Source organism: Taurulus bubalis (assembly GCF_910589615.1).
Source record: "Taurulus bubalis genome assembly, chromosome: 2".
Taxonomy (NCBI): Eukaryota; Metazoa; Chordata; class Actinopteri; order Perciformes; family Cottidae; genus Taurulus; species Taurulus bubalis.
Genome location: NC_136590.1, coordinates 39,352,201 through 39,379,758, shown reverse-complemented (window position 1 = coordinate 39,379,758; position 27,558 = coordinate 39,352,201). Strand labels below are relative to the sequence as shown.

At 40.2% G+C, this 27,558-nt stretch overlaps 2 protein-coding genes across 2 annotated transcripts; one reads left to right on the top strand and one right to left on the bottom strand.

Moving 5' to 3' along the window:
- Window positions 1–777: 777 nt before the first annotated feature.
- tm7sf2 (transmembrane 7 superfamily member 2) lies at window positions 778–11,646 on the top strand (the record flags this gene model as incomplete). The annotated part of the gene is made up of 10 exons (XM_079237597.1): window positions 778–850; window positions 1,532–1,728; window positions 2,709–2,763; window positions 3,212–3,406; window positions 4,555–4,658; window positions 6,337–6,456; window positions 7,542–7,710; window positions 7,806–7,886; window positions 8,041–8,163; window positions 10,664–11,646. The coding sequence occupies 10 exons, from the start codon at window positions 778–780 to the stop codon at window positions 10,822–10,824; spliced, it is 1,278 nt and encodes a 425-aa protein (XP_079093723.1). The 3' UTR covers window positions 10,825–11,646.
- An 8,340-nt stretch (window positions 11,647–19,986) lies between these two features.
- Window positions 19,987–27,352, bottom strand: cnih2 (cornichon family AMPA receptor auxiliary protein 2; the record flags this gene model as incomplete). The annotated part of the gene is made up of 6 exons (XM_079237598.1): window positions 19,987–20,014; window positions 20,183–20,326; window positions 20,397–20,509; window positions 22,151–22,198; window positions 24,949–25,017; window positions 27,272–27,352. The coding sequence occupies 6 exons, from the start codon at window positions 27,350–27,352 to the stop codon at window positions 19,987–19,989; spliced, it is 483 nt and encodes a 160-aa protein (XP_079093724.1).
- Window positions 27,353–27,558: the final 206 nt, after the last annotated feature.

The following is a 27,558-nucleotide window of genomic DNA, read 5'->3' as shown; positions in this document are numbered from 1 at the left end:
AAATAACAGCCTCACTAAATAATGTTACAGAATTTGAAAAAAATGCTTAAGTTAAAGAGTACTTTAATATTTTTTTTTCGGACATAATGGTTTATTGTCTTGCCCTTATTTCTTTATTTTTTTATAATTGTTTTGCCCCGGTCGTCCATGTGTGTTAGAATGTCCCTGAAGGCAGCATTTGTATGTCCTCTTGCTCACATATTAATGACATGTGAGGAGTTGTATTACACTTACCAGTGGTTATAAAACTTACAGTACAAATACAAATACCCTTATGTAAAAGTACTCTGCAACACGTTTAAGTCCTCAATTAAAATTTGTTTCAGAGCAACCAGAAAGTGCACTTACATTATCAAATTTACAAGCCACTGAAAGTGGCAGAATGCCCCCCTTCATAGTGTTAAATATGTTATACTAGTCTGTTATTGTTATTATTTCTGTCGTTATTGATGCGTTATAACATCTGTCACACTATCCTGATAAAATTTTCCTGGACTGTTTGATAACTTCATGTAAATCCTGACAAAGTCTCTGGTGACTGTAGCTGCTAACAAATGTAGTGGCGTTAAATAGTAACATAAATTGGAAATACCGAAGTAATCTCAAATACCTTGTTTGTTTCCGAAGTACAGAACTTGAGCTTTTGTTGCAAATCATCATCAGAAGTCTCTCCTGTCATCTGTTCTGATTGTCTTTGCCATCTAATTACCATTTATTTGACCCCCAAATGTCTTTATTTTGACTGAACTACTTACATGTTTTCACAGGAGACCAATAATGAGGCCAAACAGTCATGCACTCAAACACAGATCCTCACATGACACAGAGAGGGAATTTGGAGGAGCCCTGGGTGAGTCACAGCAGCCCGGCCGCCTCATCCGGACACCATCACACCACGTCCGCCATCATTTCATTTAAGACTGTCACCCTACATAACCCCGGACTCCACACTGTACCGACATTTCATTTTCCTCACGTATTGTATGCTTGTGTGTGACTTGTTCACACTCCTCTTCATTCCACACATGTTTCTCAGTAAACAAAAGCAGATTTTAAGAAAAGTAAACGTCAGTGACTGAACAGCCGGTAAACAAAAGATCATTGATGCTAGTTTACTATTCGTGATTAAGAGACACAGTCGCATTTGTTGTTTTCGTAAAAATCTTAAAATATTCTGCCACAATAGAAAAGATACAATGCAGCTCTAATTAAGAATCTACACAACCACCCAAGTAGGATTTGTCATTGTAGGCATTAAGTGAGAGAACAGATGTATCAAATCGTGTGTGTGTGAGAGTGTGTGAGTGAGATTGTTGAGCTCGCTGCGGACGACAGATGTGACAATAAGGAAGTGAACCGCTTGTGTTGGACCCAAGCCGGCAGCTAAACTAATTGTTTTGCTGCTCAGTTATTCAACATGATTCATTAGTCAAATAAATCACACATTTGCTGAATCATTCTTCTGCATCACATAGTCTCACTTGTCTTCATGTCAGCTTGGCGTCTCACTTTTCCCCGTGATGTCTCCCAGGAGCGTTATGCATCCCCGTCTCTCTCCCGCTGACGGTGCTGTTCCTGATCGGTGTGAGTCGGTCCCCTGAGGCCAGCGTGCTCCAGTGGCCGCCTGCCCTCCCCTCCACGGACCAGCTATGGGACCCTCTGGCCCCGGTGCTTCTGCTGGGCTGGATCGCTCTGCATGCCTTCCTCTACGTGATGCCAATAGGAAAGGTATGACTCGTGACCTTGAGCCGACGATCTGGCTCAAGGTTAAACTCTCATTGAATCCGGCTCCGGTGATGAACAATAAGACCAATAAGAGGCTGTGGGGGAAAGAAATGTTGGGCGTATAGTGGCTTTGATGAAACAGCCAACCCTAGAAGTCACTGTGTTAAAGTGTGTATATATATATATATATATATATATATATATACACTTCTAGGGTTGAATATGAATCAATGGTAAACATTGATTCATGAATGAATGATGTACGGTTAGGTGATAATTAATACTGATAAATGAAACAATAATTATTGTCTCAACTTTGTCTCATTTTTCAGTGTAATTGTGAGGCGAGTTGTGAATATGAATATGAATATGATCATGTAGTGCAATCACTGGGCCTCATCTTCAATGAGCATGTGGGACTGATGTAGATCTTCATGACTCTGCAAGAAAGCGGATATAATAAAAGCGTGCAAGCTGAAAAAAAAGAAAGCAATCATCATAAAGTCAACAAAGCGCTTACTAATGTCAACATCAGTTTTAATTTTGCTAACATTAGCCGCCACAGGTTACACCAGACCTCGAGAGACTGGAGCTGCAAACATGAATTGAGCGTTAATGGTGCGTTTCATTTGTTAGAGGAGGGATTTCAAAGGTTACATGGTCCCACTTTAACGTTTTTGAAGTGGGACACTTGCATATATTTACCATACTATGACATATACTGACAAGGAATAAATATTCTAATAAGCTAATATTGTGATGGATTTCAGCCATATCACCCAGCCTTAGCATTTACCGTATATTATATGCACAATATATAGGCTACATGAAATGCTAAATTGTGATTAGTTGACTTTCAAGCCATATATTGTGTAATATAAGATTTTATTGATCCCCATACAGCACATTATTATGTCCCGATGATGAATGGATACACAGACTATGTATGTGTTCAAATTCAAAATGAGTGTATTTACCTGCAGGTGTCTGAAGGATTAGTGCTGAGGGATGGAACGCGCCTCAAGTATCCCATAAATGGTATCTATATTACTGATCATAAAACACAATGTGTTTTTCTTCTCTGATTCTCTATTTTTACGATGTAATATGTGTTCAAAGTCACAGTTTAAATCTTTTAGTCATATTATCAGCGGGACAACGGAGGATAATTGTGCTCTTGAACATTATTGTCTCAATATTGTAGTAAAATTATGACGGCTATTAATATTTCACAGTTGTGCTTGAGTTATGAGGGCAATTGTTTTTTTATTTCACATTTGTTATGCCTTGCTGTTGTACAATTCACCGTTGGTTTCTTCATGCATCTTTCAGTGTGACCTCGTAAAACACATTCCAGCTGCTGTGACCTTGAGCTCCAGTTTACTTTAGTTACACAATCTGAAGTTCCATCTCTTCCAACTTTTACCTCCTGTTTATCTCTCCCCCCCGGCTACAGCATTTAGCTTTGTTTGTTTCTCTCCCTCAGGTTTTCATGGCCTGTGCGTCAGCTGTGTGCTGCTGATGTTATTGCTGTGGCTCGGGGCTCCTCTGGGCTCTCTGTTCGAGCTGCTGTTGCCTCTAGCAGTGTGCGCAATAGCGGTGTCGTTCCTGTTCTCCGTCTACCTCTACATCCGCTCCTTTTGGGTTCCGTCTCATGCTCTCGCTGTGGGGGGCAACACAGGTGAGAGTGGAGGTTCATCACTGAAGGAAGCGTTCTATTTTAAGTAAAGTGACTGCTGATATAGTGTGCATTTTGCAGGCCTCTTTTATTGTTTGGTGGATCATTTTGGTATTCCTGTGGGTAATTGTGTAACAGCCGAGCTCTTCAGGAGCCTGCGGGGATTTAGTGAACACCCTTTGGAGTAAGCTGACCCCGCTGCACCAGCTGCGCTGCGTGCTCTGCTGCATCTGAAGGCGGGAACCTGAGACCGTCCGGTTTTGCCGTTCAGCGTCTGCTCGCTGATGATTACGCTCATCCCGGTTTTTGAAAAGACAAAAAGAGCAAGGCCACAACAACACGTTGGTTCCACTGCCATGCGATGACCTCGAGGTGGTTCATGAACTACGGTTAGATGTTAAATAGCCACGTGAGTGAATAGGTGGGCTTTGGCTAAAGAGATGGATGGCAACAATATGTTCTGTAGATATATACCTGCAAAACTAATGGTATCCTCAACCTTTACTGTTCCTCTGTCCGCTTACAAACAGCCTAAAGCAACGCATTCACGCTCCGTTTCTCCGATGAAAACTGCACATTAATGTGACAGCGCATTTATCAAACTAAAGAGCTTTCTACTGGTACGATGAGATATACTCTATTTGTCTCGCGTGGTCATTTGTCTTGACAACACACACTCAGCCACGTCACAATGCACTTCCACGCATATAACACACTCGTGCATAAAGGGTAATAAATTACCATAGTTTTTAAATAATAAAACCAGGTCTGTACATGTCATGTGATAGAGCTGTCAGTGTGGACACCAATATTTTTATATGAAGAAACCTGATTTATGGGTTCATTATAAATGAATAAATCATTTCAGTTTGCGTCACATTCACAATAATGTGCTGATTCACTTTTGGAACGGTAAAGTGATCTGTCTTGATCTCTAATAAGTCAAGAATGGTGGCAGCATCTGCAAACAGGTTCCAGCTACTCGCTAATTGATTGACTTCTAATGTATTAATTAAAAGACAGTCTGATTTTAATTTACTTTTCACTTTTTTATGTACTTTATATACTGCACCTGCACACACTGAAAGCACATACTTGCTTAACGTGTCCAGTTTAATTAATTGCAGCATCCATCCCTCTGTCCTGTCTAGGAAATCCTCTGTATGACTTCTTCATCGGACGGGAGCTAAACCCCCGGATTGGAAACTTTGACCTTAAATATTTCTGTGAGCTCAGACCGGGTCTGATTGGCTGGGTGAGTTAACCTGCAGGGGTGAACAATCAATCCAATTTCAATTCCACACATTATTGTATGTTTTGTAATACTGATGAACACTTTTGTTACAAAGGCTGTTGATATATATTGTTATCCTACTTTGAGGTCAAGAATTTAGAAGTTGCCCTTAACCGAGCTTAATTTCCTTACCAACTGCTTAAATATATTTAACTTTATGTGTTAGTGTGAATATTTTCAAACGCATACTTGTAAACTTTACTTAATGCTGACCAAGACCAGCAGGTGGCGATGTTGCTCTCCACTGATCTTCCGGGATAATTAGCAGTCAGAATCAGACACTTTTCTCCCCGGTGACCTGACACAGTGAGACGTCTGTTGGACGGCAGGCATCACCGTCTGTGTTCGAGTCATAATCATGAGACGAAATATAGAAATTTAGAAATTCCAGTGAGAATTTCAAATACAAAATCTTAAGATTACAGCACGTTTCGCTTTATCTTCACTCGTCACAATAAAACAACACGGAGACAGTAGTGGAAACTGTGGAGGTAATGAGTCCTTTATTTACGTTGTTCTCTCTGTATTCGCAGTATAAATAGTGAAACCTTTGCACATGTGAATGTTCTGAAGCCAAGTGCGTAGGAGAGAACAGAAAAAGCTTCCACCGACTGGCTACAGACAGTGTGTGGGAGATGTTTGTTTCCTGTTGAATGTTTAAACCATGTACTTTTAACTTTGAACATCTTGCAATTCCTGAAAATGACAAGTTCATAGTCTTGTAGAGTCCATTAAGTGTGAATTGGCTCTTTTATAAATAGATTATTAAATGCTAAGACAAACTACATTTACATTCATTATCTAGGCATAGATAAATGAACCCTTCCAGTAGGACCCATTGAAAGATGTGTTTGTCATTGCACGCTGAGAGAGAACAACTTGTCTTTATTCAAAGGAAATGTAAAACAATAAATCACACAGTGAAGTGAAGAAGATCCAACTTCACTGATATTATTTGTGAGCTCATTATGGCAAACCGTGAGTTGAGTGATAACTCCAACAGTTTGACTTCTAAACCTCAAAACCACTTTGTTCTCATGACCAACCTGAGAATATTAAATATTAATGACAATTTACAAACATTGCTCTGTGAAGGTAGCATTTTTTTAAATAGGATTATTTGTATTTAATGGTAACATACACTCAGTGATTACTTTAGAAGGAGTAGCTGTTCAAGTCAAACAGCGGTGCCATAATATCTGCCTTTACAAAGCTTATAATATTCAGTTTTTGGTGACATTGTCTGAAATGTGTAACTTACATGATGTGTTTATTGCTGAGGTTGTAGTTAAGTGGTGTCGTACTGGACATGTTCTTGTCCTCCTCCTTTACAAACATGAGAGGGGCAGAATATTAGAAACAGCTCTGAATATAATGTAACGTATAATGTATAATACATATGAATAGAATGAGCACCTCTCTGGCAGTGTTCACAGAAACAACAAAGTATGCATCATAACCGATGTATAATTTATGTATAATTCATGGTGGTGCTGTTGCGTTGCCTTGTTTCATGCGTGTTTGATGTTCCACCTGACGGTAGCTTTTTGTTGTTCTCATCCAATTCATCACACGATAAACTTGGCAGCTGAAAGGTGTGGCCTGACTCGTGATGTTAATCAGTATTCACTTCTCCCAGGTGGTCATAAACCTCGGCATGCTGATGAAGGAGGTGGAGCTCCGCGGTTCCCCGTCACTTGCCATGATACTGGTCAACTGTTTCCAGCTGCTGTACGTGGCCGATGCTCTGTGGAATGAGGTGAGGGGTTGAAAAAGTATTCGTAGAACCTCGTGTGCTCATGGCATAGAAGAAATACAGGAAAATTAAAGAGTTATAATTAACGGTTTAATTAAAGTTCAAATGGTGATACTGTGTACATATACTCAGCTGAGGGTCTCCGAGCTTCTGCTCCACAGACCGTTCCTGTCTCGCTTCAGCTCAAAGACCTCGAACAGGAATCTACAATCTGGTTTTAACATCCCAGCTCATTCGCCTCATTGGTTCAAATCGACGGCATGCGATTGGCTAAAAGTCCCACAGGGGCGGAGTCTCTTTTTGGCGCAGGTTTTGAAAATGGCTCCATAACATTCATGTTTTCCGGTACCTGAAGTCCTCACTCCGCCCTCCTGTGTTTGCTAACGCAATATTTGACCTAGAAGGAATTGTTATTCAGTTCTATATGTTACAACTTATGAGAATCTTACTTCAGCCTACAGTCATCCTTCCCCAGAAACCTTTCATCTCGGCTGGCTCGAATCCCCCTCCAGTTCCTTATCTCGTGTCATAAACCACAGGACGAACCACAGGTGGTCCATTCTCTTTGTTCCTTAAGACCAAATGCTCCTTTGTAAACCCTCAACCACTGTCTGTGTGTAAATGACCTCTGCACTCTGCAGTACAGAGGCCATGTGACCCTCAGCAAACTAGTGACTCTGTGACCTGATAAACAATAATCTATCTTAAGCATTGCAATGTACACATGGACATCATTACACAGTAATAAAGTGACCTTCATATGCATACAATTACAAATCCCTCATAATAATATCCCTTATTAATTATCATATTTCATGCATTGTAATCTACACAAAAACAATTCACTTTACATAGATGTGCAAGTCCAAATGTGACAAACTAAGCTTAAAAAACACTACAGGATCAACAACGTCGGCCATAAAGATTACGCCGTGTACTGTCGGTCCTTATGTCATACATGTGTTACCGTCTCAGTCCTTGCAGACTTTTAATAAGTGTCGCACCGAAGGACGAGTCCAGAGAGATCTTTGTAACTATTATTATTAGATTTCTTTCACTTTATCCCATGCACTTTGGTGTTCTACCAGGAGGCCGTCCTGACTACCATGGACATTGTGCACGATGGTTTTGGCTTCATGCTGGTCTTCGGGGACCTGGCCTGGGTCCCCTTCACATACGGCCTGCAGGCTTCCTTCCTGGTCGTGCACCCGCAGGCCCTCAGTTCACTGGGAGCAGCGACTATAATAGCGCTGAACGGTGAGCGTGTGTGAGCTCTGTGTGATAAGTTGTGTGTGTGTGTGTGTGTCGTGGTTAAAGATGGTCGACGGTAACATTTGTCTCTTTGCCATCAGGTATTGGATATTACATTTTCAGAAAATCCAACTCGCAGAAGAACCAGTTCAGACGAGACCCGACACATTCAAGTGTTGCAAGTCAGTCATTTCTACTCTTCTTTCCCGTATGCTTTCTCGTGAAGTGTCCCAACACATGCTGCGTATATATATAACAGAGGGAAGTGGGTGTTGATCTCTGAAGTGACTTGCACTTCTTGCACTCAGAAATATCTACGCTCTCCTCCCCTTGCAGAACTGGAGACCATCGCCACAGCAACAGGGAAACGTCTGCTGGTGTCTGGCTGGTGGGGGCTCGTCCGTCATCCCAATTACCTCGGCGACCTCCTCATGGCCCTGGCGTGGTCTCTGCCATGCGGTAAGGCGGCGTAAAAGCCTCTGCAAGGCTCGCTTTGCATGCAGGGCCACACCGAGCGCGGAAAGTAGATGAGGTCATAAGATGAGAGAGAAGTGTTTATCGTATCCAGCGATATTTATTTTTAGAAACGAAAATCAAAGCCTTGCTGTTTTAATGTCACAATCTTTTTTTTTCAATTTTTTTTATTGCACACGGATGGTGGACAAAATACCAGAAACACCTTATGTGTCCGACAGTTCAAATGTTAAGTGCGTATCTTTGTTGAGTACCTTAATATAACATCACCCAGTGTACACAAAACAAAACCATATGCTTTACTTTATTCCAGTAGATAAGGACAGTAGCTGTATGAGTCATCTTAAAGCAACATTATGCAATAATTGGTATTTTTGCCATTTGGAGCCCCAATAGCTTTGGAGCGGTACACAACTGTCATAAATACATGGACAGCTGCACACAAGCATTTAATAACAGGCTGAAGGATTTGGAACCGGCAAATGTGACGTGAGAAGCCCGAGAACCATGTTGACTCACGAGGTAGAGTGATATTATATTTTATAACCAAAGTAAATAAAGAAGAATGACAGAGAGTTTTTGCTTTGCTGAAATACTGGCAGTGTTTTCAGAGCACTCACATCGTGTGCTGAGCTCCGTGAGATGGGGTCACACCGATAAGGTCACAGAATCTTTCATAAATAACGTCGGCGGGGATCTGCAATCTTCTGTCGGTGTCATCGTCTTCCTGTTGGCCGTGAGACAGATCCCTACAGCTCACGTCAGGACACTAACAGATAGTTATTAGTTTTCTCAGTTGCAGAGTGTGTTCATGCATCGCTAACAAGAAGGTTTGGATCTTTTTACAGTAACGCTATCGATATCTCGCCGGGAATGACAGGAGGCGCTCTCTTCGGATGCACAGATACTGATATAGGATATCGTGCCAATACTGACTCAAATGGCCAGAAGGGTATCGGTGACAATGGGGCAGATCTATTCAATTATATTCAGTTCCATGTATATACATTATATAGTGGAATTTTGATTTCTAATAATAATAATAATACATTTACAATGTTACCTTAGACATTAAAGAGTGATCCCAGTCTCTTCCACACAGTGAGGCATGCAGCTTATTTATGAAACACTCGGTATCAGTGTTGGCATCGGGACTGAAAAGGTTATTTTAAGCTGCATAATGTTGCTTTTAGGTAAGTTAATTTTGAATAGGTGCTTACTAACGAGTAAATCTTCCACAACGGTGTTATTGGGGCCGGCCATTTGGTTTATATAGCATTTCAATTCTGTAGTTCGTTTCTTTGTTGCCCCTTCTTTCAAACAGATTTAGGCCCCAGTTGGTTTGTCAACAAAAAGAAAAAGAAATCCAGTGCATCAACCAGATACTAAATGCTCATCGCTTTGCCGCTTACTGTGTCGGTCTGTTGTTTGGTGCTGAGCAAATAGTGTGCAGTGGGTGTCGAGAGCTTTTCACTGAAAACAGATGCGGCTGAAAACAACATTATCAGAGCGGTGAGACTGAACCAAAACAATAAAGCTGCAGACTGGAAACTCAGGACAAGGAAGTGGAAGACGCTAAAAAGCTCCGTCGAGCCGACTGTCACATCGTAATTATCTGTGAGTTTGTCCCCTACTAGGTAATATTGGGGTCTATTGTTGAACATTGATTTTAAAGCCATTTTAAATCAGGAACTGCGTGACCACAGTAAGGTGAACAAAGCCTGCCAATCTTTCAGTTATTTTCAGATACTCTGTGTTATCGAGACATTTTGGTGGCGACCAGAAAAGCCTGGTGTTTCCTTCCTGTCCTTATTAGATAATTACACCATGTTTGTGACTGATGCAGAAGCCACGAAGGCAGCAACAATGTGTTCCCTTTGTTCCTCTGTAAGCTGCCTTATGTTCCCTTGAAAACTCCCTCGCTAAAATGGTGTATGTCAGACTTTTGTTCCGGCTGACACATTCTCTGCTCATTATTCAAACTTTATGTGACTCACTGGTGGAGCTGCCTTTGTAATTGAGATGTACTTTAGAATCAGCCTTAATTGCCGTTGCAAAAGTCACAAACGGCTAAATTATGCACTCAAATTATTATTCTTTTAATCATGGCACCGTATTCAAGACATGAAAGATGCACTGACAAAGAGGAACATTCAGACCCCGGCTGAAAGACAATTTTTTTAATTCTAAACCTAAAGAAAATTACCATAGAGGTGAATCATCTGAAACATTATGAGCTTAATCAAACTGGTATTCACTGCAGGGCTCCTGTATGATGCCGATTGAAAAGATAATGTACGTATATGCAGAGGAGGGTGTGCACTTGATTACAGCTTGTTTGACGTCATCTACATCATTCCCAATGAGGTCAATAGTAAAGTCAGTTTTCCTCTGGTGTGATGATGATTTCACGTGTGATTCATAAATATGTTTTCTTTGTCATTATGCTGCTTATAGTCGATGCACTTGTGTCTTTTTTCTGTAGGGTTCTCACATCTTCTGCCGTACTTCTATGTCATATACTTCACCGTCCTGCTGATTCACCGAGAGGCCCGCGATGAGAGACAGTGTCGGATCAAGTACGGACTAGCTTGGGACTCCTACTGTCGGCGTGTCCCCTACAGGATCTTCCCCTATGTCTACTGAGCAGGAAGCAGACAGCTGGAACGAGGCCAAAAGCGGTCCAACACAAACTTAGCAATGACTTGAAATGAAAATCCATTTTCAGTTACACAGACCACATCATATTATCTAGTGTTGCTACTGGGTATCTGCAGGGATCTCATCATTCCAATCAGTCTCGTTTGGTAAGGCTCTGTGGTTCAGTCGCAAAATGATGTTCAATGGATTCTAGTTCATTGATTTGTTTTTATTACTTTTAACACCTCAGAGGAATGTGTATCATTCTGCATACACGTGTCTCTTGTTCCGCATTCCTGTATAAAAGGCTAAAGCTGTAGTACATCTGACAACAGTTATGGCCTTGTGAGTCTTTGCTCGTAAAAAAATTAGATAAGTTCTTATAAGAATGAGAGAATCGTATTTTCATGAGAAAATGTAATCGCAGAAAAATAAAACATATTTTCATGTCAACACCAGTGCCTATTTTATTGAAAAGACACAGGTTCACAGCCTTGTTCAGGGTTCTTACAGAAATTTGTTATATTCATGTCGTTCATTTACGCTGAGTTTGAAATAATTAATATGCTTTTAAAAGAAAGACGCTTCAAAATATGAGCAGGCATACATACAGGTATCTATATAAATGTTTATTCTTTTAATCAAACTATTGTCTCTCATTCATTTGTGTCATTTAAGGTATACTGTATGCTTTGGAATTCTCATTGTTATTGTTAATTCTCATTTTCTCACTTTTTCATGTATACACTGAGATTTCACAAAATGTTTGGTCATAGAAATTTGGAAATCCATTGGTCAAATTGTGTATGCTTGCAGGCTTTGTTTAGTTTTATACAATATCGGTGAATATCGGTCTGTATCAGTGAAATACATTTGAAATGAACAAATAAAAAATACAGAAAACACTTGATCATGTATCTTCATTGCCCTTATTAGACAGACCGCAAATCTCTCTGATCCTAGTGGTCAACACAATAATATTGTGTTAATAGGGGAGAGCTTAAAAGCATCACGAGTAGAATCTGTGTCTTTTCCAGCCCGTGAAGATGGCCGCTACAGCTGTGTCGGTGTAAACCAACGTCTCCCAACCTGTCACCATCATCTTCATTAAACTGATTCCCTTTTGAATTTGCTCTGTTCTAAATTGCTCTGAAAGAACAAACAGTGTAAGGGCTGCATTAGCACAAATCAATGGCCTCAATCATCATTAAAGCACTGCTCCTTCTAGAAGCTTTGACTGGGAGCAGGCTGATTCACTGTGTAGGTGGCTGGGGGCCGTATTGTTAACGGACTGGTGTGTCACCTTGACGAAAGTCTTTCTGAATAGAGACTTACTAAGTAGTAAATCATGCATGATGGTCTGTTATTATGGCATTAACTTGCTTCACATGGCATTTTACAAGTGAAGTTTGTCTCTTTCCCCTTTTAACATATTTAGACCCCTATCTATATTAAGAGGCAATCAAAAATCAAAATGGTCTTTTGCTATTTCTCTCTGGAGGTGTGCACAGACAGGTGACACGGCTCCCTGCTGATGCACACCTTCATTTTACCCTTTAAGCCCATTTACAGCATTGCCCACACAGCACTTAATCTATTTTTTGTTGTTTGTTCATACACTAAGTGCTAATTAGGAATGTGCTTGTATAATATTTTGTGTGTCTACATGAATTAATACATAACATTGTTGCGTTTTATGGCTGTGTGTATATGTGTATTTTTCTTTTGTTGCTCTTGTAACACTTTATGTTTCTTTTGAGAAAAGTGCATGGTATAATGGAATGTTCTGGATATTCTCATATAATTAGTTATTTGAATGTTGAATTGTTTTATACATATATTTTGTGTGTGTGTGTGTGAATATAGTTAGTAAAAAATAAAAAAGTAATGAATTATAATCGCTTTCATTGCTGTAAGCAGCAGAACAGAACTGCTGTTACACTCTGACCTCACACTGGTGTCATGAGGCGTACGGTCGCACCTGGCGAGCAGTTTGTGGACAGTACAAAACTACAATGTACAAACTATTTATAGCATTGTGTGCTAAGTTTAGCATTAGATATATTGTACCTCAGCATGGTGAAAAATAAAATAAACAAAGAAAAGAAAAGTTCTACCTTAATTAATCAGTGGTTTACTAGCCACCCGACCAGCACGCTAAGTGATCCAAATCAAACACACCCAACAGGTGCATGCTGGGTCCATCTATCATGTCTAATGCTTAAATGCTCATGGTGGATCTCCCGGTGGTCTCAGGAACGTTACGTTCAGTGAGTTGCTCGAGGCCTCTTTGTGACCGCAGAGCCTCTCTCAGGTCTGAAAAGCTGAGAGCTAAATCTGTCAGAGAGACTGGGACTGGTTATTAAGGACAGAGAGGTTGAGTGGACTGGTCTTAATGGGACAGAGGGGTTGAGTGGACTGGTTATAGTGGGACCGAGTTAAGTGGACTAGAGTTATTGTGAGGCAGAGATGTTGAGTGGACTGGTTATAGTGGGACAGAGCGGTTGAGTGGACTGGTCTTAATGGGACAGAGAGGTTCAGTGGACTGGTTATAGTGGGACAGAGAGGTTGAGTGGACTGGTCTTAATGGACAGAGATGTTGAGTGGACTGGTTATAGTGGGACAGAGAGGTCGAGTGGACTGGTCTTAATCTGGACAGAGAGGATAAGTGGACTGGTTATAGTGGGACAGAGCGGTTGAGTGGACTGGTCTTAATGGACAGAGATGTTGAGTGGACTGGTTATAGTGGGACAGAGAGGTCGAGTGTGCTGGTCAAAGATATCTCCCACTTTGAGAATGAACAGCAGTGAAGTTGAACATGGGCAGATCAGGACTTTTTCTATGCACATGACAGGTGAGTGCCTTTTTTAGTTTTAAGCATTACACAAACAATAATGTAATGGTACACCAAACCGTGATGATTGTAACTCTCTCCAGAGGAGAAAGCCAACAATGCTGTAATGTAACAGTGAGCATGTGTGCACTATGCGCCATTCTCTGCTTTCTTTATGTGTGTGCTTGTGTCTGCAGTTGCTGTGGAGTTCATATTGTTTATATCCTGTGCTGTTTGCCTTGGTGATGTTTTATACTTCTGTTGATTCTAGGAGTTGTCTATTATATTTATGTGGTGTAAGAATGCTTGCTGCACCTACCGTGGTGTCCATAACTCTTGTTTTTATTCATTCTCAGCCATTTTTAATCATCTGAGTTTTGATTTTTTTCTGGTTAATTCAAAAAAGGTTACAGATTCAATATAAAAAGAAAAGATTCAAAATCCAAGATAAGGATTAGGAACCATTGGACTGCACAGCCAATAGTATCTAAGAATGTAATGCATGATAATATATCAGTCAAGGCCAGGGACATTTTCTGCAGAATGCATACTTTTACTTAGATACTCTTTTACTCATAATACCACCAGGATTCTAAGGAGTACTTTATACATCGTTGTATTGTTTTTTACTTAAGTAAAGGATATAAATATACTCATTTCACCACTCTATTGAGAATGAGACATTGCTCAGAGCAGAAGGAGCAGAAACATCAGATCTAACAGCAACATTAAACATTAAAATTAAACATTAAAATTCTATTTAAAGGACAATTACACCTGTGCTTATATATGCCTGAAAAGTGAATCAGGAATTTGACCATATATCCACAACCACATCCTGAAGTCGTAATTGATCATCAACACCAACATCGCCCAATGGGATTTGTTTCGTTTATAAATAACAGCACTGATTTGGCTTTTTTTGCAAAAACACATTTTGAAGGAAATCCTTTCAATTTGCACATTATTGACAAATTAAATGTCATGTTTTTCTAAATAAGGCCAATAGTTGAAAATTAGTATTTAGTTATAGATGAAAGCGATGGATATTTTTGTAAAGGACACAGCAGCTGACAGTCGGAGTGAGTCACTCACGTCTCTGTCTGGACCGACGATCCACCGTCCAAATAAAAACACAAACAGGTTTGACACATTCTTGGTCACAATCAGCAGCTGTTAAAAAAAAGAAGCTCCTTTTTCATTCTCTGGATAAAAACATGTCTTTTGTGGTAACTAACAGTAAATATATTGCACAGAGTTCCTTTGTGATGAAGGTGGAGATTTTCCCCACAGGACATTCTGTGTATGAAACGATTAAACCAAATCCATTCTGTGTTCGGCGGGAATTTGAGTGTGTCGACCAGATGGGCTTCTCCACTATTTATATTATCCCTCTTTAATGATATCTCTTCTTTTCAAATATTTCACCTTTGAGTTGACGTGCTTTCACTTCTCAGAATCATAGTCTCCTCGTTACCATCATTACCTAAATATACATTACAGCATGTCCTCCCTCGTGTATGCATGTCCGTACAGCCATAATATGCAACATCCCAGAGTGTGTGTGTGTGTGTGTGCGCGCACATGCGTGTGCGCGTGTGTGCGTGTGTGTGTGTGTGTGTGTGTATCCAAATGTGTATGCCAGTTGTGACGTTTCAGGCCCATCAGTTGTAGCCAGTTTCCATGGTAACGTCTCTCTGAGAGCACAGACGTAGGAGAGAGGGGAACGGAGATGAGACCATTATGGTGCTGCAGGGTGCTGCAGGGTGCTGGAGAGGGAAGAGCACGGCATGATGAGTGTGAAACCGAACCAGAAACAGGTGTGTGTGTGTGTGTGTGTGTGTGTGTGTGTGTGCGCGTGCGTGTCGCGGTGTGTATCCTGGTGTCATGCATAAGACGCCTTGTGGTTGCCATCGTCATGACTACGCACATGAACCTGACATACACATGTACAAGATGGAATATGCATTTAAAGAAATGCATCATGCAGCGCTGCCGGTCATGTGCAGCAAGTGGAATTAGTTTTTTCTGCGTTTTAAGCGAGAGCCTCTTGCTGCAAATCAACAGGAATCTCTAATACAATGTAGTTTCCATGGCGACAGCAAATGGACAGGGAATGATGTGTCCTTTTCAAACAGGAAAACGCCAGCGTCCTGTCTGAATCATTATTTGGACGAGCGATAACCCAGCAAACCTCACAGACCCGACAAATGACTCCCTGAGGCGCATTTTCTGCTCTGTCTCTTTTCTCCTTTTGGAAGCAGAAAAAAAAGATATTGTCGCTGAGCATAAAAATGTCAGAAAATGTTTAGCGTAATACAGCTGCAGTGACATTTTCATCAGTAATCTCTCGCTGTGGAGATGTGTGAACTAACTTTTGTTATGCAATCCAATCGGCATGCAGAGCTCTATAATTTAATATGTTAGTATTCTGGAGGCGCAGACAGTAATGAAAGGCTATCATCCTCTCTCTGCCACCTCTCCAGTGGAAGCTCTTCCACATCAGAGAGGCATTTTTAGGCAATTCAGTTATTTTGGTGCTTTATAAGAGTTCGGGTGAATGTCTCTGAGACCACTTCGAAGTGCAGCTGTTTTTTTTGAAAGATTTCGATGCTCCTCTCCTCTCCTCGACTCCGTCTAATGCACCACTCTGCATCCTCGATCTTAAATTGCCCACATCATCCTCACAGTTATATATTTCGGCCCCTGTACATCGCCATGTGTTGGCAGAGCATCACGTCTGCAAAGCTCCATCCCAGATGGCGAAGACACTGACCCTCAACAGACAGGAAGCAAGAAACACGTAGATGATATTTTTGGCATTACTGTTTTATTAGAATACGGCATGAGAATCGCTGTTTATTAACTGTACATCATAGTGTAACCTAATAAATATAAAGTAATCCACCAAATTTACTGCAGCGTACATTGATGATAAATGTATAAAAGACAGATACAAATAGATATACTTAAATACAGTTTTCTAAAATGCTTTGTTTAGAGCAACTACATAATGACATTCAACTGAGCTGTTTTCTCCTCCTTTCCACGTGCTCCTGTGCTTTAATAGTGATTGTCCACATACTCATATTGTTGGCAGAGTTTTGAGGTTTCAGAGTCCTATGATTACTATCATGGGAGCATCATTTGGCACAGTATGTATTCGTCTACTGTGTCTCCAGGAACACTGACAATTCAGTCAATGCTGTTGCTGTAATTTGGTTGAAATTCAAATCACAGAGTCGCTCCCTCGAAACGTTTCATCGGTAAGTGAAATGAAACAGACTGATAGACACAAGAAGTGTGTGTGTGTGTGTGTGTGTGTGTGTGTGTGTGTGTGTGTGTGTGTGTGTGTGTGTGTGTGTGTGTGTGTGTGTGTGTGTGTGATGCAACTACTGCAGCTGCACTGAGCACAACATGTTTTTTCAACTTGAGAATCGTTTGCAGTGAAGCTATTATGGCCTTCGTCTTAACAGGTAAAGCACATGTAATGCGCCGTATGAAGCGGTTACTACAGATTCATTTTGAACACCCTGATGACAGCGATGATCACGTTTTTATACATGTTTTGATTATTTAGAGATTTGTCTTGTTATCAACAATCCTATGAAAAGACCCAAACCAACTATGCATGTGTAGCAAAAACTTCTAGCTCATTCCTCTGTGACATCTCACTGTTAAGATCACATCAATGACTACGTTGAGATGCACACAATATTCAGTTTTTTTGCACATATTCCCGAAAAAGGCGATATTCCTACTAAGCTGTTTACATGGCTCGTGAAAATGAATATCCCAGTAATATTCTCCTTTACGTGTAACTGTGCATACTCTGATTACTCTTTCATTCCTTCAATCACCTTCTTGCGCACATCCAAAAACCTGTTGATATTCAAGTCTATCATAATGTTTAAAATTGGCTTGTCTCACTTTTCTTTTGTGCATGAATCTCTGCAGAGTGTTAGCTAGTTGGTTTGTGTACAACCATGTACATGAGTATACTCTGGATGACCCTAAAACTCAAATAATATCAGCATATCCAGCATTTCTTGATAAAAAAAAAAGCTCCATTCAGAATCAGAACTAATTAGGAGTATCCAAACGTAATATGCTGTTTACATGACCTTGTCAAATTCAAAATAATAGTGGAATATTAGTGCGCATAAACATAGTCATTGAGCCACACTGTCCTTCAACACAAAAATATGTATTAATCCGCTGCTAAAAAGAGTCCCCAAGAAATGCTCTATTTACTCCTCTTTTAGTGACATTTCCTAATAAACTAAAATGTCCAGCTGTATTAGTAAACTATTCCCCAAGTTTTTAAAGATTACACTTAAAGATTACACTATTTTTGGGGCTTCTCAGGAAAGAAAAAGAAAATAATATTTGCACATTGTTTTGGTCTTTTCATGGGATTTATTGACACCAAACAAAAATGTAACTGTCCCAGCCTTATGCTATTGCGCAATTTGTTTTGGTATCCATTGTTGCTTCTATTTGAAATGCAGTTAATATGCTTACATGACTAAAATGTAAAGCAATATTTTGTATGTACGATTAGCCTACTAGTCTTTGTTCTGTATTTAAGTTTCCAGAAGTTATTTTGCCAAAAAAAAATAAATATATATATCCATATCATCACCAATATCAGTGAGCGCATGTTGAGGTGTGAATTTTAAAATAGTTGACATATTTTGAAACTTCTTCAGTAGGCTTTAATAAGACATACTGTTTATATAATTGAGACCCACAGACGTTTCATCACCTCCGTTTACTACGTGTGGAGCTGGCATATGACGAACATCACACTTTGTAGTTCCTGTCTTTTTAAAGATGTTAAAATAACACATTTGAACATCACTAATCTTCTGACAGATCAAACTAATGAACACGTGATAGCAAAGGCAGCAGTAGCTGAGGAAAGGCTGCGCTGTCATCAGCAACATGCACGTGTCATGTCTGTCCCTTCTGAAGCTGTGTGATTGTGTCGACGTATTGAGATGACTCTACACTCCTGAAATACCTCAAACATTGTCAAAGAGTCATCATTGTGTCATCTGCCACTGTTATTACATACACAGAATAACACTGCATCGATATGTCTTATGAATCATATCACATTGCTAGTTTGCTGTTTTTAATTGCTTTTTGTACATAAGATGTATATATTCTACCTCGGATCAGAGCAAAGTTGCTGAGCTAAAATGACTATCGTATAAATGCAGATGAGTGAGATTAAACTGGAAATAGCAATAAGGCGCTCTCTGCTCACTATAAATACAACAGAACTAAGCTAAGTCTATTTTTTCAAGAAGAAAAATACATTTTGCCAAAATGAAATGTGTGTTGCAGAAAGGAAGAGAAAGACAATGCATGACAGTGCCTTATCGTGTAGATTACGACACTGCATCATCATTTGTTTCTTTTCACTTGTCCTAATTGATTTTTCATTTGGCACAATGTTTTTTTTCAGATATAGACGTTTGGCATTAAATGTCTGAGCATGAAGCTCCTTGAAAAGCATGAACCTAGGTTGTAGCATTAAATGTCCTCACAGCAATGGACATACTTATTTTGAATACACATTACTGACCCATACACAGCACTGACCCTTGCAGTCGAACTTATGATTAATTCCTTGTTTTTGTTACAGTGTGACATTGAGATGTTGAGTTGGTCTATGCTTTATCTCACTCTTGATTAAAAGTGCACACACCAATCTGATGTTTCCCTGCCAGGCCCTCTGCAGTACAGTGCTTTACGTTTCTCCCGTACATTTTAACTTGCTTGTTACAGTTTTACATACCGACAACACAATCAAAGCAGTGGTTTAAAAATCAGAGGTGGCCGTCATCGTAAATACACAGAATGATACCAAAACAATCCTGCTTTTAGTACATTTTAAATCAACGAATACAGACAAGTTATTTTGTTTTCCAGCCCCTAAGTGTTAGGAGATTCACAGTGAGTCGAGCGACTGGATCAGTAAGAGCAGCATGGGAAAACACCAGCCCTTCAGAAATATATTATTAATTCGTATAATTGGTCAAAGGCAATACACCTGCCGCGTCCTCTTTGTGTTTCCTTTCAATCCTTCAAAACTTTGTCCAGTCGTCCGACAGCAATATCTGCGTCAAAACGGTTTTATCGAGTTCAGGCCTTTACATTCACATTATCACTCAGATTGGTCTTCTCGTTTTGTCCAAGGTTAGACGGTTGAAAACCCAAGCTAGCGATAGGAAGGATGGAGAGGGGAAGAGTTTATGTCCCCATTTGTTCCTCTGTGTCTTTCTTACAGATACTTCCTTTCATTTCACCAGATATCCGGTGTGTTAGAAGCTCACCAAGGCGTAGACCATGCTTCAGCAGCAAATAGACCGTGGCAACAGATGGAAACATTGGGAGAAAAAAGTAATTGTGCTGCTTTTTTTTGCAATAAGTTCATAAAACATTGCAAGAAATTTGAAAAGCATCACTGAAACCTAATGAAGCGGCACTTCATTGAGAAGATTGTGAATTTGAACTGACCTGTAGAGATAATAGAAGAAAGAGAGCAGATAAAAGCCCATCTTACACCAGGACTCCTTCTGGCAGTAATTGAGAATGTCTGCGTTCATCACACTGACGGGATCGTACATGACCTCTGACCCGTCAGCTGGCCGATGAAGAAACCTGAAAAAGCACAGAAGTTAGACTCACACTGGCACCAGAAGCTTGTAAGAAATATTTTATGGGACTGTACCTCCACAGATGGTAGAAGAGCAGCGGGATATTTAGGCCGAGCGTGACCCACTCTCCAGCACACATGAACATCAGGCAGAACAGCCCGTGGATGGAGTACTCTGGTACCACCAACTAACCGGAACAGACACAGGGAGTCAGACTGCAGGTCTGCATAGAGCCACAGTAATCAGCAATCACACTTCAACAACTGCTGGGAAAACACTGAAGCGCTCATGGGTTGCACATTGTGATTTAACTACAATCTACGAAAGCAGAATCACACTGCGAGGCAAACACTTTCACACAGAGGGTGTTAATGTTACTCATGGCCGCTGCTGTTACGAGTGCAAATATAGTTTCATATGCATGTAGACTGGTTTTAGAAGTTAGTAGAAATTGATGTTGGCTAGTTTGACATAGATGGTTCAGGTTGCTCAGAGAATTAACTTGCTCAGAATAAACATTTGTATTCATTTGAAGTCAAATTGGTCACGTGATTGATTGGTAAGTCCGATATTCACTCTCCTTGTCCCTCGATTTTGGTCTCCACCAACTCCTGAGGAGAATATCCGTCATGAGCTAGTTGCTGTTAGTTGGTGCCGAAATAACAATTTCAATCATTTGTATTGACACAGCAGCCTTTTAACTGCTCGGGTCAACTGTTATAGCCTCCCTTTGACTGACAATATTGTCTATGGGACAGATATGTAACAGCTTATTGATTGGGGCAAAATAACCCTCTGGGCTAGAAAGCATGAACGCAATGTCAGACTGACTAATGAAGTGACCAGGCTAGATTGATCACCTTTCTATTTGAATATTGATTAGGTAACACTGCATCATGTTCTGCATTATGTTTTACCCAAATAAATCCATGATGAAGATGTTAAGTGTACCTCCTTTACATTTAAACAGTTAAAAGGCACTTGCAAATGTTTTTTCCCTACTTAAATTAGTGCCATTTAAATTACTCTGAGTGGAAAATAATGAATCAATAAATCAAACTCTGTAAATCAGTCAATAGCAAACATAATATGTGGAATCAATAGCTAAATATAGGTATACCTCCAATAACAATTTTCCTATTTTTTTAACTTAATATTACATTTTTCAATTCAATTTAATTAAATATATTTGTATATCCCAAACTAATCACAAATTGGCCTCAGAGGGCTTTACAATCTGTAAAACATAGGACATCCTCTGTCCCAGGACCCGCACATCGGAGCAGGAGAAACTCTATTCCTGTGATTGCCTGCTCATTCAATCATAAAAACATTAATCTTTACAATGATGCAAAAATACATTATGGTTCAAATTGTGATCCCAGAGCTAACTTTGTAAAACAATAATGTACTCTGCATAAATATACAGCATGGGCCCCAATAGTGCAGTTAGCGCGCTACCTTCCCTAAAGCTCCTCTTGTATTTTGTTTATTTATTGATTTAATAACTTGAGCCTATTTGAAGTCCTCTGTTGTACCGAATACTGGGAAACATTTTACAGCACAAGAGTGTTCAAAATGGCCTCCACAGCAAGTCACATTTTACATCAGGGGCATTGAGTTTTCTTTCTGAAAGCCTTGAAATGGGAAAAAAAGAGAAAAAAACACCACCAGACACACAAAGTCTCCTTGATGGTAAAACTGTTCTCCATCTCTGTGTGAAACAGCATGCGTCATGGTCCTCACAATGTTAGAAATGCTCATGGTCGTCTGAAGCCTCTCTGTTTTAGACATCCACCACCAGAAGGTATAAACAACTAGTACTTACTCTGCGGAGCAGGTTGCAGATTCTTTCAATGTTGAGAATCCTTTCCCTCTGTGGAAACAAAGAAAGTCTGATTACAGTCTGCATGTTTCTTCATCCACTTCACTAATTATGAATGGTCTATCCATGAAAATAAATCTCAAGGCAGAGATAATACATGCAAAAAAATTGACCTGGTGAGTGTTTTTAAATACCCTGCTTAAATATAGGCGTTATGACTTGGTAAAAGATAAATCTGTACAACACATTGATTATCTCTCGACTTAGCCACTAAAAGATAGACTTAACTAAAGTGAATTAATACAAAATAATGTTCTATCTCTATCATTATATACTTTAAATATATATTTTACATGCAACTAAGTATTACAAAATATATTGTGGGCTTTTGAGATATAGCCAAACTGCTGGAACCGGTTCATCAGCACATAAAGACATTTACATTTGAGCACTAGAAGTCTTCTGTGAGCCACGAGAGAGAACTCAATGATCAGTTTTACAAATTAAAAACATCCATCTTTTACTAGCCAGCAGCGTATAGTCTCTCAGAATGATCTTTTATTTGGGTGCTCATTGATTAGCGAGCAAGACAAATGAGATGTTTTACTTTAGTTTATCGACCTAGATTCCATCAGCAAACAAAAGTAGCAATATTCAGGGACTCAAGCAGACGGATTGTTAATTAAATGGTTTGCTTAATTTACCATGTGAAACAAAAAATAGATATGCATCGTGGATATGTTTAGCATGTGTAAACCATACTGGTGTTCGTTGCCTCTGTATTTACTGAAGCCTAGGCTGGAAAGACTCTCACTCATTTTGTGGCATATTGAGGCGTCTGTCTTAGTTCCAGGATGATAGCTTCCAGTATCGAGACCTCTGTGATGTTTGTTCCCTTTAGCCCAAGCCACAGGCTGCACATTTTAATGAAACTGTGGACATAAATTCAAACTCCCTCCGGTGATCTGAAAGTGGATTTTGCCCTGAATCTACAACATCTGGCCTCCAAGCCAGACACAGCATCACTGTCTATTTGCAGTTGTTGGTGTCGGTCTATGCCGTTTTCTTCCTTTTGCTTGCTTTGTGCAGAGCATCCTTGCCAGCTAAGCTACTATGTAATGTATGGTCTGTAATTGCATTTGAAATTGTTGTCCTGCAGTAACTCTGCTTGCATTTTACAGCATAAAGTCTCCCTGAGACGCCCTAGTAAGTGTCAGGTCATACACTTCACCATGCATTTTGTATTGTTCCAACAAGGGAAACGCGCCTGAATATGAATCAAAGACAGTGGACATTTCACAATATACAGAAGAAATTAAAAAAATACAGGGCAGTGAGTGCTGTCAAGTAGAATAATTAGAATCGTATCACGTAGCTGGTGAGAATAAAAGGATTGATTTCACTGACAAACAGCCTTGTAATTTATTAATGAAATGTCAAAAGCTTGACTTTTGTATTTTGCTATTTCATGGAGAGTTTCATGGAATACACATAAACCTTATTTGGAAACACATGTTTAGTCTCCTCTGTCACAATGTTTTGTAATTTCTTTTTCCTACAAACATTGACTTCTTTTGTTGTTGCTTTTGTTGTAGACAACGGCACACTTTGCTCTCTGCTAACATAAGAAGTTTTTTTTCCCCCAAGGCTGTTGACATGTATGTCTTCTTCTGTTTGTGCAGTTTATTGATTTTGGGAAGGACTGGCAGTCTCACATCCTAGCAGAACATGTTCTTTCTAAACACATCTGACATGCTGACAACTATAGGTTGTTCGTTACAGATTGAAAGAGCGGCTGACGTATGTAGCCTTGAAACGTAGCCTTCCTGTTGCCAGGAAGCTTACATTGTCCACTATTTGTTAGCACTCCATCTTTGCCTGAGGGGAAATATAATACATCCACTTTGAACTGATTAATCACATCAGGATTTATTTCAGAGCTACTGTTTTTGGTTGCATTATCTTGTACAGGTGTTGCAGTTATTGTGTCCACCCCCTTGTAGCTGGCGTGCCTCCACACTCCCACAGTCTGCTTTCACAGTTTCCTCTCCCACTCCTCATCACTCTGTCTTCGCAGTTCAGATGCAGGTTCACATGATTGCTAGAACATTAGCTACCTTGTGAAAAAAGACATTCACAGCTAGCGTCAACTTGCTAAATTAATAACGACAGTCGCTATTGACTCATGATGATGTAATTTTATGGTTTCGCAAAAAAGATTTTCAAATGTGACTTTAGTAACTCGTCTTGTGCTCCGAGGTGAAACCTCGTATCTGCAGTTATTGTTGCGACCGCACAGTATCTCATTATATGAACAGCGTCTTCATTTAAAGGATTAGGCAAACAAGCCTCTGTCTTTAAAGAAGCTTGATTGCTTCAATCTGCATACAAATGAGTGTTCAAGGCAAATACGTATTGGTTCTACAAATGGAAGTTTGGAATGGCAGGAATTCTTGACTAAATGTAGCCGAATAAAAGTCACAAAACCCTAATTTACAGAAAGATGATGGCTTGCTTTTCCAGAAAGATTACAGGCCTTCGGGGCCGTGTGCCGTGCCGTTTCTCATGAAAGGTCATTCTTTATAAACTCAGTCAATATTACAAATTTCCAAAACAGAGGTCAGTAGCAGACCGACAAATTTAAGGTCATCTCCAACGTCTTTGGAGTGAAGCCCTCCATTTGTTCTTCGCATTTACGTGCAGATCATTGAATGCTCCTCTTTGAACTGAAAAGAAGGGTTTTCTGTGTGCACACGAGCGTTTGATGATTCTTGAAAGAAGGGAAGCAGCAGGGTTCTTACCGCTCTTGTGGGATTGCTCTGATCAATGGGGTTTTTGAAGTCTGTGCGAAGCTCATCAAATGCGATGATCTGAAAAATAACAGACATATGAGTTTGTTTTCAATTAGTTAACTTTAGAGCTCTCATGAATGCACATACTGTAATATATGTAAATCGATTAAAGACATAGTTGCTATCTTTTTAACACATTTAATTTAGCTGACGCTTTTATCCAAAGCGACTTACAATAAGTGCAATTCAACCATCAGTACAAACTCAGAACAACAAGAATCAAGAAAGTACAATGTCTTCAATAAAGTGAAACTACAAAGTGCTATCAGTACAACACACAACATTCAGCCTGTTGTACAATACTCTTAGAACCATCCTAGAACCTGCTGCAACATGTACAGCTGCAGCCACACTGTTCACATTGCCCGAGCACACAAGGGGATTAAATGGTGAATGTGTACATATATATAATTACTGACAGCCTTCACACTGTGAGCTCTGGTATGATTCATGTGTAATTATGTAGTTACTTTCTATTTATGGAGCTCCTCTTACATTTGATTACATTATACGTTACATTTATATATACATTTGTATTAAGCCTAATTAGAAACTGTGGGATATCCTTTGAGACATACAGCTTTCAAAAGAACCAATTTATAATGATAAATACATTTATTTTATCATAATCTGGCAGTATTAAAACAATCACTTCACATTCAAAGTCATGTTTGGCAAAAGTACACACATAAAAATGCAAGACTTAAAAAAAAAAGTGCTTTGTTGAGTTTGTGTTTAAAGGATTATGGTCAACTGGAGATTTGGAAATGTATAGAAATGTATTTTGTGTAAAACTAAAGGTCCCTGTAGAGAAAATACTGTCTTTGTGGTTATGCTAGGCTGATAGCTTACTCCGCTCCCTGTGAGGCGAGCATGAGTAATTGCTTTTCTCACCAGCTCCCTGATTAATAGGTCTATAAAAATACTAATAATTCTTAGTGTAAAGGCCACCTGCTGTGCTCATCATCATTTAAGCTTTTAAAACAGCAAACCTCAACTTTGACTGCTCATTGAAAAGCAATAACAAGCAGACATTTCTTGCTGATAAGTGAGTATCTGATTTGTGTTTGTATGACTGACAATATGACAACAGATCCGTTGGAAAGCGTAACAGTCGTGGTGGTAATCTCCCTATCCGTCTAGAAGGCTCCCCCTCGTCTTCCTTCACACTCAGCGCCCGTTGTAAACAGATGCAGTTTCCATGGCGACATGGTGAGCCCCTCAGTGGGCTCCATGGTTACTATAGCTGTGAACAAACCTTCTGATTGGTTGAGCACCAGATAGAATTGGGGTGCTGTACCCGTGGGTGGAGGCAGACTGGGGGAAGGGGTGAACATAATCATAGTTTGATAAGCGTTTCAATCACATGAATGCTGAGCCAGACACACACTTCTACCCGACTCTTTCACTCACACACACACACACACACACATTTCTACCCGACTCTTTCACACACACACACTCACTGACTCATGTGTAGTCTCACCCACTTAGTCAATTGCTACGTTAGTCATTTCAAGTCTCATGTTCATAATGATGTGTTTTGTATTTCACATTATACCTGCCGCCATGGATCCAGCGTTACGGGTGAGGGATCAGAGATTTAGGGTTTGTTCTGTCTGCACATGTGTAAACTAGCAAGCGCAGCGCTCCAGTGCCCAGAGATATCTGTCCAAATTCCACTCAAAATGCCGCAGGCAGACAGACTCACAACAGTCTGGCAGTGAGATTTGTGATCATTGTATTTTGCCGCCTCCCTGTACTCATTTTGTGCAGTTTGCTAAAGCTCTAGCACCTTGTTTGAGGAAACTGTTTATTGTCAGTTTGGTTGCGTTACTGTGAAGGGATGGAGCTGGTTGGAATCTGCCTTTTTGTTGAATGTGTCAGGGTCAGACAAGCTTAGGTTAATTATACTGGTGATAAACCAGTATGTAAGCCGGTCTCTTAGTCGATGAAAAACACAGCCTTTGCAGCTTTGTGTTTAAAATTAAGAGGGAACAAAGTGTAATTTGGTGGCTTTTAAGCAACAATTCAAAATGTCAGTCAGGTACAATTACACTGAGATTCGGCGGACACATTTATGCATCTCATTACTTCTAGAGTACCTAAGCGAGGTGTGCGTTTGCCGTGTTCCTGTCAGTGTTGTACAACGGTGCGTTGGTGGATGCCTGCGTGGGATGGAGCGTGGTCGCTCACAGGCCCTACATGTGTCCTATTTTAGTGTGTGTGTGCATGTGTGTGCGTGTGTGTGTGTGTGCATAGCGCTACTCACCTGCCATATGACAAAGAAGATGAGGGCAGCGCACAGCACTAAGGTGAGCATGTAGCAGAAGGCCGCAAAGGTGAATGCCATGGCATTGCCCGCCATGCTTGATGCCGAGATGGGTCGAGAGAGAGAAAGAGATGACCCCTTGCTCTCTATCTCTCTGAGTATTACTCTCCCTCCTTTTCGCGGAGGTTATTGTCGGTCTCCCCCTCCGAGCAGAGTATGTGTCGTCCAGGTGGGTAGATCACTCAGTTTTGGTAACACTCGTGTCTTTTTGTGTACGGGCCAGCAGG